Raw genomic sequence first — 15722 nt, 5'->3', positions numbered from 1 at the left:
GGCTTCCCACATTGCTTTTGTTTTTGTTTTTTATTTGAGACGGAGTTTCGCTCTTGTTACCCAGGCTGGAGTGCAATGGTGCGATCTCGGCTCACTGCAACCTCCACCTCCTGGGTTCAGGCAATTCTCCTGCCTCAGCCTCCTGAGTAGCTGGGATTACAGGCACGCGCCACCATGCCCAGCTAATTTTTTGTATTTTTAGTAGAGACGGGGTTTCACCATGTTGACCAGGATGGTTTCGATCTCTTGACCTCGTGATCCACCCGCCTCGGCCTCCCAAAGTGCTGGGATTACACCCACATTGCTATATTACCTGGAATATATGCAGAACATTTTTTTTTTAAATAAGTAAAGGAGAGGAAGAAAGAGGAAGAGAAAGAGGGAGAGTAAATGGAAATACTGCTTTATTTTGAAAAAAATTGGGCATTATTAATGGCCAATCAATGTTTCATTTAAACTTATGGGTAGGTGTGATGTGGTATTGACAAGAATGTATATTTTATGTATTTGAAGTGGAGAGCTCTATAAATATTTATTAAGTTTACTTGTTCCGGATCTGAGTTCGAGTCCTTGATATCCTTATTAATTTTCTGTCTCATTGAGTCTAAGTCTCTATGTATCTGGGTGTTAGGATCGTTAGCTCTTGTTGTTGCATTGATCCTTTTACCACTGTATCTTTGTTGCTTTAAAATCTATTTTATCCGCTACGAGATTTGCAACTCCTGCTTTTTATTTATTTATTATTTATTTTTGCTCTCTATTTGGTTGGTAAATCTTTCTCCATCCCTTTGTTTTGAGTCTTTGTGTATCCTTGCATGTGAAACAGGTCTGGATGTAACATGCCATTGGGTTTTGGCTGTGTCTTTTGATTGGGGGATTTAGTCAATTTAAATTTAGGGTTACTGCCATTTGATGTTGACTGGCTGTTTTATCCATTCGTTGGTGTAAATTCTTCTTTATGTTGGTGCTCTTTACTTTTGGTGTATTTTTAGAAAGGCTAATACTGGTTGTTTCTTTCTGTGTGTAATGCTTCTTTCAGAAGCTCTTGTAAAGCAGGCCTGGTGGTAATAAAATCTCTGAGTTCTTGCTTGTTCATAAAAGATTTTATTTTTCCTTCAGTTGTGAAGCTTAGTTTGGCTGGATATGAAATTCTGGGCTGAAGGTTCTGTTCTTTGAGGATGTTGAATATTGGCCCCCACTCTCTTCTGGCTTGTAGAGATTCTGCTGAGAGATCTGCTGTAAGTCTGATAGGCTTGCCTTTGTGGGTAACATGACCTTTCTCTCTGGCTGCCCTTAGTATTTTCTCCTTCGTTTCAACCCTGGTGAATCTAATGATTATGTGCCTTGGGGTTGCTCTTCTTGAGGAATATTTTTGTGGTGTTCTCTGTATTACCTGGGGTTGAATTTTGACCTGCTTTGCTAGTTTAGGAAAATTTTCCTGAATAATATCCTGAAGGGTATTTTCCAGCTTGGATTCATTCTCTCCGTGGCATTCAGGTACACCTATCAAACGTAAATTTGGTCTTTTCACATAGTCCCACATTTCTTGGAGACTTTGCTCATTCCTTTTTATCCTTTTTTCTCTAATCTTTTCTTCACGTTTTATTTCATTAAGTTGGACTTTGACCTCTGATATCCTTTCTTCTGCTTGAACAATTCAAGTGTTTAAACCTGTGCATACTTCTTGGAGTTCCTGTATTGTATTCTTCAGTTCCATTAATTCACTCATACTCCTCTCTAAGTTGTCTATTCTCAATAGGATTTCATCAAACCTTTTTTCAAAGTTCCTAGTTTCTTTACATTGGGCTACAACGTGTTCTTTTAACTCACCGAAGTTTGTTATTATCCATTCCTTGAAGAGTGATTCTGTCATCAGGATGCGTTCATTCTCCATCAAGCCTTGTTCCATTGTTGATGTGGAACTGTGATCATCTTTAGAGGGAGAGGTGTTCTGATTTTGAGTGTTCTCAGCTTTTTTACGCTGGTTTCTTCCGTCATTGTAAATTTATCCTCCTGCGGTCTTTGAATTTACCAACTTTCAGATTAGGTCTCTTGAGTGGGCGTCCAGGTTGTTAGTTCCCAGGGCCAGAGCAGCAGTGTTAAAACTGATGGTGCTTTTCTGCCCAGGATTCTCCTGTCTGGCTTCCTTCTTGTGTCCGTAGTAGGCGACTCTGCCTTCCTGGGGCTCCAAACCTCGGTCAGAAGGGGAACCGGTCCCGTTTACTCTGAGCCGAGTGCTGCCCCACCGAGGTGCCGTCACAGCCGCTGAGCCGGGCTCTGGTGTCCTGCTGGGGGCCCGTGCGGGTCCTCCGAACCTGTTTACTTTGCTCCGAGAGCTGCCGCGCCCAGGTGCCTGCGGAACCACTGCGCCGGCCACGAGAGTCGCGCTGGCCACCCGTGTGTTTCCTCCACTGGGGGATCTTCTGCTCCGTGAGCGACCAGAATTTGTCTGAAAGTGTGGCGTCCTCTAGTTCTCCGCTCCTTCCCTGAGAGCTGCAATCCCGGGATGTTAGTGATCGGCCATCTTGGATCGTTCTCCACATGCAGAACATTTAAGAGAAGAACAACCCAAAGAAATCAGTGGCTTCCTGATAGACCAGGGTTAAATAGCTTCAGTTAAAGGAGTCCCAGAAGTACCTAGGGACCTTGTGGAGAATTTCTTCAGTTTGCCCCAACCTGCTTCTGAAGCTTGGTCCTGTGTAGTGAGACATGTCATTTTCCACCTTGGGATAGCAGTGACTTGAAGAAGAGTGCCACACCACCCTGCTGGGGTGAGAAAGGTGGAAGCAGGTCTTACCTGTGTAGTTGCAGGGAAGGGCTCACTCAGGACCCAGCTCTGGGCCTTTTTCGATCCTACCCGAGTGGAATGCCAGTGGCATCCAGTGGCCTGTCAGGTGAATCACAGGTTGGAATTCTGATCTGTACCCAGGCAGGAATCTTTCCCTTCCCTCTAAGTCAGGTAATGGGCCACGCTCATTCATGATGAAGAGAACCTGGGTGATTGGCTTGGGAGAGCTTGCATTGCCCGACTCAGTGTCGCCTCTGAGGCTGAATGGTGACCTGCAGAGATACCAGCTGTGCAGATAGACTAATTTCCTTTAGAATTTTCCCAAAGCCCATTGATGCATTTTGTGAGTCGACTGCCTTTTTCTCTTTTAGAAATTCTGACAAAAATTAATGATGTATCAGTGTTTAATGATACCTGTGTGAGATGGCAAATGGACTCAGAAAGAATAGACTCCAAGATTGTATATGTGGTAAGTAAAGTGATCTACTTTTTCCTGCTAGGACAGATACTGTCACCCCTGAGAATATGAGTCAGAGGGACTTACTTCCATGAGAGCTTCGCAATGTAACTGGTTTTTTTTTTCCTTTTTTCTTTTTGAGACAGAGTCTCACTTTGCAGTGCAGTGGTGCGATCTTGGCTCACTGCAACCTCAGCCTCCTGGGTTCAAGCGATTCTCCTGCTTCAGCCTCCTGAGTAGCTGGGATTACAGGTGCACGCCACCATGCTTGGCTAAATTTTTTGTATTTCAGTAGAGACAGGGTTTCACCATGTTGGCCAGGCTGGTCTTGAACTTCTGACCTCAGGTGATCCGCCTACCTCAGCCTCCCAAAGTGCTGGGGTTACAGGCATGAGCCACCGTGCCTGGCCTCAATCTAATTGCTTTCTAATGCCACTGTCATTTAAAAAGAATGGACAGGATTTTCAAGGATAACTGGATTATTTCCTTATTTTGCATTCAGCATATTTGTCATTCGGCAGGGTGCATGTGTGGGGGATGCGTCTATATTTGGCATCCTCACGATTGCTTGTTTCCAAGCACTTGTATTTCACTCCCCCAGAGCAAGCCTGGGAACATCTGCTGACTTGGTGATAGAGTGCAGCTGGTGGTCCTCAGGTTGCAATTGCCTCTATTTGATCATTTGTGTGCAGGAGAGAGCACTTCCTAGGGAGATTCCTCATTTATGTCTCTTTTAGGGTTTTATTAATCACTGGGCTAATCAGAGTTTATCAGCAGATACCTGGTAGCAGAGGTTTACCTTACAAATGCTCCCTGGCTGAGCAGCGCAGTATAAAATGGAATAGTAGGAGAAGGGGCTCCAGCACCACAGATTCTGGATTGTTTTGACTGGAGTCACAGTGGGCTCTCTTGTCTTTTCCTCTCAAAGATATCCATAAAAGGACAACGGTTGGACCCTATAGAATCAGTTCATGAGGAGAGAGTCAAGGTGACCACAGACAGCAGGACCCCAGAAGTGTGCCTCACCCTGTACCCAGGCACCAACTACACCGTGCATATCTCCATAGCACCTCCCAGGCGCTCTGTGCCAGCCGTCATTGGTTTCCAGACAGCTGGTAGGTGGAGGTGAAGTCTCATTTCCTCATAGAAAATGCTAAGCACAGGATGTAGGAAGCATGCTGCAGAATCAGCTGGGCTGGAGAGCTCCTATTTGCTTTCTGAGATTTATACTTAGATGTAGTTGCTCCAGTGGCAGAACCACAGCTGGTCGAGAGATACCCATCCTCTTGGTACCAGGCTGAATGGGCTCTGGCGTGTTTTTTTCTCAGCTGAGCCCTCCAGAAGCGGTGGAAGGTAATAAAAAGGCATTTAAAAGGAAAACATTAGGTGATGATCAGTCCGTTCTCAAATATCCAAGGCAACAGAGGGTAACCATGTGGCTTATCTTTGGTAGTAAACTCAAAAGTCATTTTTGGCCAGGTGCAGTGGCTCACACCTGTAATCGCAGCACTTTGGGAGGCTGAAGTGGGTGGATCACTTGAGGTCAGGAGTTCCAGACCAGTCTGGCCAAATGGCAAAACCCTGTCTCTGCTAAAAATAGAAAACCTTAGCCGTGCATAGTGGTATGCACCTGTAGTCCCAACAACTTGGGAGGCTGAGGCAAAAGAATCACTTGAACCCGGAGGGTGGAGGTTGCAGTGAGTGAGCAGAGACTGCACCACTGCACTCTCACCTGGGCAACAGAGCGAGACTGTCTCAAAAAAAAAAAAAAAAAAAAGTCACTTCTCGCCCTTGCATGTGAAAGTGGAGGCGCCAGGAAAGCTGACCCAGTAACTTTGAGGGAATCGAGTTGAGAGTGCCGTAGTGGAAGCAGTGGAACTCCTAGGGTGCAGGAGGATAGGTGTTAGCTGAAAAGAGGAGTGGAAGGAAGGAGCTTTAAGAAGTCGAAATAAACCTCATTGTACATAATTGTCACATGGTTTTTAACAACATTGTGACAATTACAGTAAGTTAAAAAAAAAAAACCCTCTGGTTATGGGGTATGAGGACTAACTAAATACCTTGTAGATAGGTGAGGTGCAGTGGCTCATGCCTATAATCCTAGCACTTTGGGAGGCTGAGGAAGATTGCTTGAGGCCGGGAGTTTGAGGTCAACCTGGGTAACACAGTGAGACCCCATTTCTACAAAAAAAAAAAAAAAGAAAGAAAGAAAGAAAAAAGAAAATTTAGCTGGTGTGGTGGTGCATGCCTGTAGTCCTAGTTACTAGGGTGTCTGAGGCAAGAGGATCACTTTAACCCAGGAGTTCAAGGCTGCAGTGAGCTATAATTGTGCCACTGCACTCCAACCTGGGTGACGGGGCAAGATCCTGTCTTAGAAAAAAAAAAACAAACAAAAACCCTGTAGATAAACTTGGAAATAAGTGATGTCATTTATTTATTTATTTTTTGAGACAGAGTCTCGCCCTGTCGCCCAGGCTGGAGTGCAATGGTGTGATCTCGGCTCACTGCAATCTCCGCTCACTGCAATCTCTGCTTCCCAGGTTCAAGCAATTCTCCTGCCTCCGTCAGCCTTCTGCGTAGCTGGGATTACAGGCACTCGCTACCAGGACCTGGCTAATTTTTGTGTTTTTGGTAGAGATGGGGTATCACCATATTGGCCAGGTCTCAAACTCCTGACCTCAAGTGATCTGCCCACCTCAGCCTCCCAAAGTGCTGGGATTACAGGTGTGAACCACCACACCTGGCTGATGTCATTAATTATTTTGGGGGAGTTGAGGAAGTTCTTAATTAGCTGTTTGATATCCCGCTTAAAATGTACCTTAACCCGACTAGTTGGGAAATGACACAGATCCAGCAGAAATAGTTGAAAAGTCTGCCAATCATTTTTATTTTATTTATTTATTTATTTATTTGTTTGTTTGTTTGTTTATTTTTTTGAGACAGTCTCTGTTGTCAGGCTGGAGTGCAGTGGTGTGATCTTGGCTTACTGCAACCTCTGCCTCCTGGCTTCAAGCGATTCTTCTGCCTTAGCCTCCTGAGTAGCAGGATTACAGGTTGCCACTACCACACCCAGCTAATTTTTGTATTTTTAGTAGAAATGGGGTTTCACTATGTTGGCCAGGCTGGTCTTGAACTCCTGACCTCAGGTGATCCACTTGCCTTGGCCTCCCAAAGTGCTGGGATTACAGGCGTGAGACACCACACCCAGCCAAGTCTGCCAATCCTAAGAATATAAAACCAAGTATGAGATTATACAAATTAGATCTCTTGATATTTGTATATAAATAAAACAAAATTAATTCTTTATAAGTAAATAATAGTAAGGCAAAGATATTATAAAATTAATATGGGAACTAATCAGAGAAGCCTTACAAATTTATTAGTAAACTACTATAGGGAAATGTCTTTAAATGATCATCACTCACCTGTCACTGTTCGGTGAGGATGACCAGTTGCTGTTTGGTGTCGGCTGTTTTTACTAATATCCAATTAATTACCTGTTCAAGTTCCTTTCTCTTGGGAAAAAACATGGTCTTTGGAGTCAGGCAGATCCGGTTTTACATCTTAACTCTGTATTGAAGAGTTGGCTGATCATGGCTAAATTTAGTCTCCGGACTAAAGGGAATTGGATTATATTTGCAAGTTAATCTAGAGAGAATTAGGATTTATATTGAGCCATCCTAACTGGGAGCAAGGTATGTTTCCACAATGACTCAGTGTCTACTCAAGTCTTCTATTTATTTATGTACACTTAAAAAGATCTGTCATCCTTTTCCTCCAGATCCTGCACCTTCTGTTGTCTGATTTCATTATCAGAGTTATGCTATTTTCCTTAAAATGAATTGGGAAGTTTTCCATTTTTTTCCCTCTGGAATAGTTTATATCCCATTGGAATTATTCCCTTCCTTTAAAGTTGGACATTTGCTCAAAAGATCAATTAAGTTTCACCCCTTTAAGGAGATGATTCTTTGACAACTTTGCCAATTTCTTCCGTACGTTTGGGTCTGTTTATGTTTCCGACATTTTCTTGAGTCGATTTTTATAATTTATATATTTTTCTTAAAAAACATATATTCAGTTTATATGTTACACATATTGGCAGAATGTCATATGGAACATTTGCTTACATCTCCTCTGGGGCTATAGGTTATATAATCCCAGGTGATTCTGACTCCTAATTTTGGTTCTCATTCTCTTTCTAGAGGTTGATTGGCTTGGGTCGTGAGTTTTATTACTATTTTTTTTCCCCCTGAGGAATGAACTATTGGGTTTTAAAATTGTTTTTATTTTTCTAACTCATTAATTTCTCCTTTTGTTTTTATTTTTCCTTCTCCATGTTTCTCTCTTTCTCTCTCTCTCTTTTGAGACACCCAGCTCTGTCAGCCAGGCTGGAGTGCAGTGGTGCAATCACAGCTCGACCTCCTGGGCTCAAGTGATCCTCCCTCCTCAGCCTCCCCAATAGCTGGGACTGCAGGCATGCAGCACTATACCTGGCAAATTTTTGTATTTTTTGTAGAGACAGGGTTTCGCCATGTTGTCCAGGCTGGTCTCGAACTTCTGGGCTCAATTGATCCACTTGCCTCGGCCTCCCCAAGTACTGGGATTATTGGTGTGAGTCACTGTGCACAGCCCATATTTCTGTTAAATTGGTTATATTGTTCTGTTTCTAAAATCTTGAGTTGAGTGCATAACAAAATTCAACTTATTTCCATTCTTTTCTGTTTGATAATAGAAGTCTTTAATGATTCTTTCTCCCTTCCAGATTTGAGCTTTGGCAGAATTCTTTAGGCATTGATATATATTTCAAGGCATGATATAATTGCTATTCTGATTTTATGTTTGATAGAATAATTATTTATTGAGTGTTTTAATATGTGTTCGCTATACGCTTACTTTCAAAGCATTATACAATTACTATTTTGATTTCTCCTTTGAATAATTAATTATAAGCATTTTATACAGTAGTAGATTTTTTCTTTGTAACATTTATACTTTGTTGTTACTTTCCAGTTTTATTACATTTTGGCAAGTTTTGGGGGATTTATTGACATTTTCTTGGGGCTTGCCATTTAGCCAACTTTGGTAATTTCAGTAGGTACTAGATAATAAGGTAGAGTATTTGCTTGGAAGGGGAGTAAGATCTATCATAAAGTCAACGTTATTAATAAGGTTATTGAGGACTTCTGGTTTTTGTTTATTTTCAACATGGATTGTCATTTTCTGTTCCTCTTAGAGATTCCTATTAGTTTGTTTCACACATTTTGATATATTTATGTTCACGACTGATATCTTTATCATAGATTCTTTCACTAGTAACAAATGGCTTATTTTAGCCTGTTTAATACCTTTGCCTTGAATTATATGTTGAGAGTAATATTGTTTTCTTGATTTATTTGTGCTTGCATTTGCAGGATATGCCTTTGTCTACTTTTTTCCTTCTTGAAAGCTATCTAAATAATATTGCTATAAATGTACTCTAGGAGACAGCATGTATTGAGAACTTTTCTGGGAAAACTTTCATTTTTGAGTAGATAAGTCATTCAACTTACATCATTGTTATTTATGATATATTTTCCTTTCTTCTGTCATTTTATTTATTTATTTATTTATGTTTGTGATGGAATCTCACTGTGTTGCCCAGGCTAGAGTGCACTGGCCCGATCTTGGCTCACTGCAACCTTGGCCTCCCAGGTTCAAGCAATTCTTGTGCCTCAGCCTCCCACAGCTGGGACTACAGGCATGAGTCACCACGGCCTCTTTTTTTTTGCCTTTGAGATACAGTTTAGCTCTGTTGCCCAGGCTGGAGTACATGGTGCAACTGTGGCTCACTGCAGCCTTGACCTTCCACCTCAAGCAATCCTCTCACCTCAGCTCCTAAGTAGCTGGAACCATAGGTGTGCACCATCATTTAATTTTTTTATTTTTTAAATTTTCGTGAAGACTGTATTGCTCAGGCTGGTCTTGAATTCCTGGCCTCAAGGGATCCTCCCACCTTGGCCTCCCGAAGTGCTGGGATTACAGGTGTGAACCTTTGTGCCTGGCCTGTTTTTTCTCTTTTTTATGCTACTTTGCTCTGTCTTTTGTTTTTGTTTTGTTTTCTTTTTTTTTTTTTTTTGAGATGGAGTTTCGCTCTTGTTACCCAGGCTGGAGTGCAATGGCGCGATCTCGGCTCACCGCAACCTCCGCCTCCTGGGTTCAGGCAATTCTCCTGCCTCAGCCTCCTGTGTTTTTGTTTTCTTACACAGATTTTCTTTTTCAGTTAGTCAGATAGTGTAGATTTTGTTTACTTTTTTATAAGTGATCACATTTAAAAAAGACAAACTCTATTTGAGTGTGTATTTCTTTTTTTTTTAAGACGAAGTTTCACTCTTATTGCCCAGGCTGGAGTGCAATGGTGCTATCTTGGCTCACTGCAATCTCTGCCTCTTGGGTTCAAGTGATTCTCCTGCCTCCGCCTCCTGAGTAGCTGGGATTATAGGCATGTGTCACCACGCCCAACTAATTTTGTATTTTTAGTAGAGATGGGGTTTCTCCATGTTGGTCAGGCTGGCCTAGAACTCCCAACCTCAGGTGATTGACCCGCCTCAGCCTTCCAAAGTGCTGGGATTACAGACGTGAGCCACTGTGCCCGGCTGAGTGTGTGTATTTATTTTACCACTAGTGTTAAGACTGAAATATTGTTAACTTTTCCCTGAATGAGATAAGGAAGTTAGCATTCCTTTTATTTATAAAACTTCCTTTTATTTCTTCCCCTCTCTTCTCTTCTGTTATTGGTTTAGTATGGCATTATATTACCAGTTTCTTATTTTTAACATGTATTATCTCTTCAAAGAGCTCACTCTTATATTGATTTATAGAAACCTTGGTAGCGAGAATTTAACCTTAGGTACATATTTTAATAGTTTCAGTGCTTATTGACAGTCCGTTTAAACCACTTTCTCTATTTTTTCTCTGTTTCTATTTATCTCTCTGTATGGTGATTCATCTACCCCTCAGGGAGGGAATGGGATCCTTTCTGAGTCCATGATGATCTGAGAATGTCTTTTTGTTGCCTTCACATGTGAATAAGAGCTTGATTGAAGATAAAATTCTTAGGTCATAAACTTTTGTTCTTGGAATCTAGAAGGATTTCATATTGATATTGGAAATTGAAAGCTTTGAAAGAAGAGTTAGAAGAAGATGTGACTTTCTTTTAAAAAAAAATCCTGGCCAGGTGTGGTGGCTTACGCCTGTAATCCCTGCACTTTTGGAGCTGAGGTGGGTGGATCACTGAGGCTAGGGTCAACATAGCAAAACCTATCTCTACTAAAAATACAAAAATTTGCTAGGGGTGGTGTTATGTGCCTGTAGTCTCAGCTACTCAGGGGGCTGAGGCATGAGAATTGCTTGAACATGGGAAGCAGAGGTTGCAGTGAGCCAAGATAGCACCACTGCACTCCAGCCTGGGTGACAGAGTGAGACTCCATCTCAAATAAATAAATAAATAAATATGGGGTCCAAAGTGGCTCCCGCCGGAGGTCATGGCGCTCGCGAAGGCGAGGTCATCAGTTCAAGGCTAACCTGAGCAACCTCATAAAGCTCAAACTGATTGGCAAAATAAATAAATAAATAAAAATTCTAGTGTAAGTGCTTTGATTTTCAGCTTGCATATTATGAAGGCTTCTTTAGCCATAAAATTTAAGACATTAATCATTTATTAATGTACCCAGCAAATGTTTATTGACCACCTATTATATGTCAGATTTTTTTAGGCACTGGGAATTTGGTAGTGACACAGAAGTATCACCCTTCATGGAACCTCCGTCTGAGTAGTGGGCAGATATAAACATTCCTGTTTTGCACCAAGTTTTCCTAGTACCCTGTGAGTTGTTGTTTTGAGACTGAGTCTGACTCTTGTCATCCAGGCTGGAGTGCAGTGGTGTGATATTGGCTCATTGCAACCTTCGCCTCCTGGGTTCAAGTGATTCTTGTGCCTCAGCCTCCCCAATAGCTGGGATTAAAAGCATGTGTCACCAAGCCCAGCTAATTTTTATATTTTTAGCAGAGACGGGGTTTTGCCATGTTGGCCAGACGCGTTTCAAACTCCTGACTTCAAGTGATCTGCCTATCTTGGCTTCCCAAAGTGCTGGGATTGCAGGTGTGAGCCACCACGCCCAGCCCCCTGTGAGTTTTTGGTCTTTAGAATTTGGTTTAATTATATATTAGGAAAATTTTCTTTTATTACATCTCTGATTATTGCTTTTTTTTTAAAGTTTGTTTTTGTCTCTTCCAATACCCCTATGTGGACTTGCTTGTCTGTCCACACTGGTTTTCCATTTTCTCCTTGTTATTGTCCATGTCTGTTTCCTCTGCCTTCTTTGAATATGTAACAAGTTTGTTCTCTCCGTGCACTTACACAAATATGCATTTTTGCATTTACATTTCCGACCTTTACCATTTCTAATGCACTTTACATTTTGCTGTTGCACTTTCACTTCCTTTTCTTTGGGTTTCATCTTGTTCCCTTTTCATTTCTGCTTCTCTCCACCAGTTTCCTCTCTGCTGTCACATTCTCTTATTATCTAATCCTTTATCTCTTGTTTGAATCTATTTTAAGAATTTCTATTGAACCGTACAAAACAGATGCTGCCTAATTTTACCATTCTTTTGCTCAATATTTTCTTTTTTATAAATGCGCTTGTTCTTTGCCTCCCAAGCACAGTCTTCCTCTCTTTTCCTTCTTTGTAGAATCATTTCACAGGTTTTTTTTTTTCCTCTTCTGCATTATTTATCTTTAGTAGATAAAAGTTCTGTCTAGGTCTGGTATTTCCCTCATAATAAAATGGATGGCCTTCCCTTTGATCTTCCTTTTTATTGGATAATGTTAGTATGTTTATGTTAGATCTCAGCATGAAGGATTTACTGCTGGTTGGGTGATCCAGTGTCCTTTAGGCAGCAGCTGTGAGAAAGCCCACCACCCTGTGCTTTATTTCTGAGCATTTTGCTATGATTGGGGAAGCTGTTGGCCTTGGGCCTGGCTTCTTTATGGGATCACAGCCTCCCAAGGCAGGAAACAGGCAAGCCCCTTCTGTCAACCCAGGCTCTGTGCCAGATGGTACCTTCAGGTCCTGAGGCTTCCACTTTGAAGTCCTTCCCCATTACTAATCTACAGTGGACTAAAAAAGGACTATTATTATTATTAGCAGTAGCAGTAGTAGTATATATACTATTTTTAATATATATACTTGATTGCCTATCAGAATTGCCTGGTGAGGTTAGGGGTATTGTGGTTCATGCCTGTAATTCCAGCACTTTGGGAGACTGAGGCAGGTGGATGGCTTTGAAACCAGCCTGAGGACATGGTGAAACCTTATTTCTACACACACACACACACAAACACACAAAAATTAGCTGGGCTTGGTGGTGCATACCTGTAGTCCTAGCTAATCAGGAGGCTGAGATGGGAGGATAGCTTGAGCCTGGGAAGTGGAGGTTGCAGTGAGCCCAGACCCATGCTACTGCACTGCAGTCTGGGTGACAGAGTGAGACCCTGTTTAAAAAAAAAAGTGAGAGAGAGAGAAGAAGAATTGTCTGGTGAACTCCTAAAAAAATACAGATGTCCGGGCATCACTTCAAATCTGCTGATGTCTGGGTGATTCCGATGTGCAGTTTGGGAACCACTGGGCTAAATGGCTCCAGATGGAGCATGTGTCATTGATTTGTCCTGTGGCTTATCTTATTTTTCCATGGGCTCTAGTTCTCCTCCAGTTCTTTCCTTTGAAACTTTGGGACTACATTGCTTTGCTTGGAAGACAGGTTGCACAGTAGGTCTTAGGGTCTTTCTTCAGCCCAGGCTCTTCCATACTATGCTGAGCTGAAATGTCTTCATGTTTCTGCCTTGTGTATGGCAACCGACCCTTCTTTCCAACCCAGATGCAAATTTTGACCCATTTTTACTTATTCTCCATCACTTCTGTCAGTATTGGGCGTGGGAAGTGGGAGCCAGATGCCTTTGTTCACGTTGCCATCTTACCCTGAATTCAGACGATAATGACTGTCTTATGCGAAAATCATACTGAAATGTGAACTGTGCAGACAGAGACAGAAGCTTTATGTGGTATTTCTTACATACATGCATTTCTTACATGCAAACACTTGGTATTTCTCAAAATCATATGCATAAATGTGGCCATTTTTATTTCTGATGTCCTTATGAAATCTTTAAAATAAAAGTTGTGAAGATAAAGGAGAGCACATATGATAGGTCTTCAAATTCTCTCTCATAACCATCTTTCTATACTTTCCAATTATAGGCAGGAATATTTTCCCCAGTTAGTTGCCTTGTGCTACATACGTCAGTGATATTGAAAATGCTGTGGATAGTTCTGATCTGGACTAGAATAATTTATTATTCTCATTCTTAGGTAGCAGAAACTCCCATGGGAGAAATACACATTAAAGGTAGCTATAAAATAACTTCTCTCTGGTAGACATTTACACCTTTCTCATTGGTAGAAAATTTAGTCTTGCTTGTTATGAAATTTGCTTTTTCTTGAAATTAGTGATGTTATTCCTGACTCTGTTATTTCTTTAATTCATTAGTAACAAGTCTATCCTTTTAAACTAGATTAAGAAAATAGAACATGGTAAGAATGAATTAGACTGAAGGAGGTATGAAATGACTTTTTTCTGTACAATGATTGAAACAAGTCTGCTTTTTGATTATTTTATTGCCTTAGTACTCAGCTGAGTGCTCTTGAAATGCTGTCTGCTGTGAAAGCAAATTTCCTCTTGCTTGGTCATCTACTTTCTGGTCATTTTATAGGTTGGAGTGCACTCTTTGTAGAATTTAAATCTATAGCCTTTGATATTTATTCACCACTTTCCTTATTCTCAGACTTTCTGGCTACTGTTAAGCTTACCTTTATGATATTTTACTATGGACGATCCAAATGATAGGATTAACTTTCTAAAAATATCACAGCTTTCTTTATTAATTTATAGCAATTTTTAAGTGTTTCATTTGATTAGCTCAGCAGGCTGTGACATAAGAAAGCAAGATGAATTACTTGATTTCACAAACAAGGAGACTGAGGTTCAGTAACTTAGCTAAGGTCATTACAATTGAGAATTTGGAGAGCCAAGACTTGAAGCTAAGTCTACTGATGCCAGATTTAATGTTACTTGTGTTGAACACCCAACTGGCCTCTTAAGGGGTCAGAGTTTCACTTGTATTTAGCCATGATGCGTTTTGCTAAGATGGTACAACCTATCTATAACCTTCTCTCTTGTCTTTTAGAAAATGATATCTTAGAAGATGATGGAATATTCAATATTTCAATATTTAATGAAACTTGTTTGAAATTGAACAGGCATTCTAAGAAAGTTGGATCAGAACACATGTACCAAGTAAGGAGATCTCTTATGCTATCCATTAAAGAATTGTGTCATTTAAAAATTTGGGTGATCTCCAAGTACGTATCCAAAGTATTTAAAAATGGATGAACTTCTAGACAGTTTGTGATTGTTGTTTCTAGAGATGGATGTGAGATGGATGTAAGTGAGGTACTAACTTGAAGAAAGATACTATATTTGGTGACTTGCTATCATTTTCTCTGCCTGGCATTTCAAGCTTATATTTTATTTTAGTGCTTTAAATAATACAGCTTATTGTGCTGTCAGAGTCACATTTGGGCATGGAGTTTTAAGGAACTCATTGCATGGCAATTGGCCCTCATTTAACTTGATTTTTTTTAACATCATAAGTAAAAATTATAAGTAAATCCAAGCAAGAACTGAGATTTATTTTTGTGTCATTTTTAGTATCTAGCAAGTCATCTGGTAGACAGTAAACTCAGTAAGTATTGCATTAATTTTTTTTTTTTTGAGACTGAGTCTTGCTCTGTCACCCAGGTTGGAGTGCAGTGGCACAATCTTGGCTCACTGCGACCTCTGCCTTCCAGGTTCAAGAGATTCTTGTGCCTCAGCCTCCCAAGTAGCTGGAATTATGGGTGCTCACCACCATGCCCTGAGATTTTTTTATTTTAGTAGAGATGGGGTGTCTCCATGTTGGCTAGGCTGGTCTTGAACTCCTGACCTCAAGTGATCCACCCAACTTGGCCTCCCAAAGTGCTGGGATTACAGGTGTAAGCCACTGTGTCCGGGCCAAAATTAATTAATTAATTCTGTTTACCAAAAGGATATCATGTATTAGAACCTGGAAGTTCCAATTCAAAGTAGTAGAAATATTTAGGTAAATAGGCAACTACAATATGGTATAATGAGTGCTTTGACAAAAAGTAAATTAATAATGGAATAATAAAAGTAAGTACAATAATAGAGATTTTGTTTGCATGTATGTCTAGGTACAATTTTTTTTTTTTTTTTTAAGATGAAGTCTTGCTCTGTCGTCCAGGCTGGAGTGCAATCACACGGTCTTGGCTCCCTGCAGCCGCTGCCTCCCAGATTCAAGCAATTCTCCCGCCTCAGCCTCCCTAG

General features: G+C 40.9%; 1 protein-coding gene across 6 annotated transcripts in view; it reads left to right on the top strand.

The window, feature by feature from the left end:
* The window catches only part of SUSD1 (sushi domain containing 1), a 145248-nt gene that overhangs the window by 64001 nt on the left and 65525 nt on the right, over positions 1–15722 (top strand). For 5 of the 6 annotated variants that reach the window (XM_078374325.1, XM_035254695.3, XM_009001270.5 and 2 more), the window contains 3 exons: positions 3160–3257; positions 4174–4360; positions 14524–14633. In XM_078374325.1, coding sequence (XP_078230451.1) covers positions 3160–3257; positions 4174–4360; positions 14524–14633 — 395 coding nt within the window. The remainder of the gene's footprint in view (positions 1–3159; positions 3258–4173; positions 4361–14523; positions 14634–15722) is intronic. The other variant, XM_035254702.3, reaches the window with a different exon arrangement.

This window comes from Callithrix jacchus, chromosome 1 (assembly GCF_049354715.1).
Source record: "Callithrix jacchus isolate 240 chromosome 1, calJac240_pri, whole genome shotgun sequence".
NCBI classification, from domain to species: Eukaryota; Metazoa; Chordata; class Mammalia; order Primates; family Cebidae; genus Callithrix; species Callithrix jacchus.
Note: the sequence above shows the minus strand (reverse complement) of the source record. Positions and strands in the feature narration are given on the sequence as shown.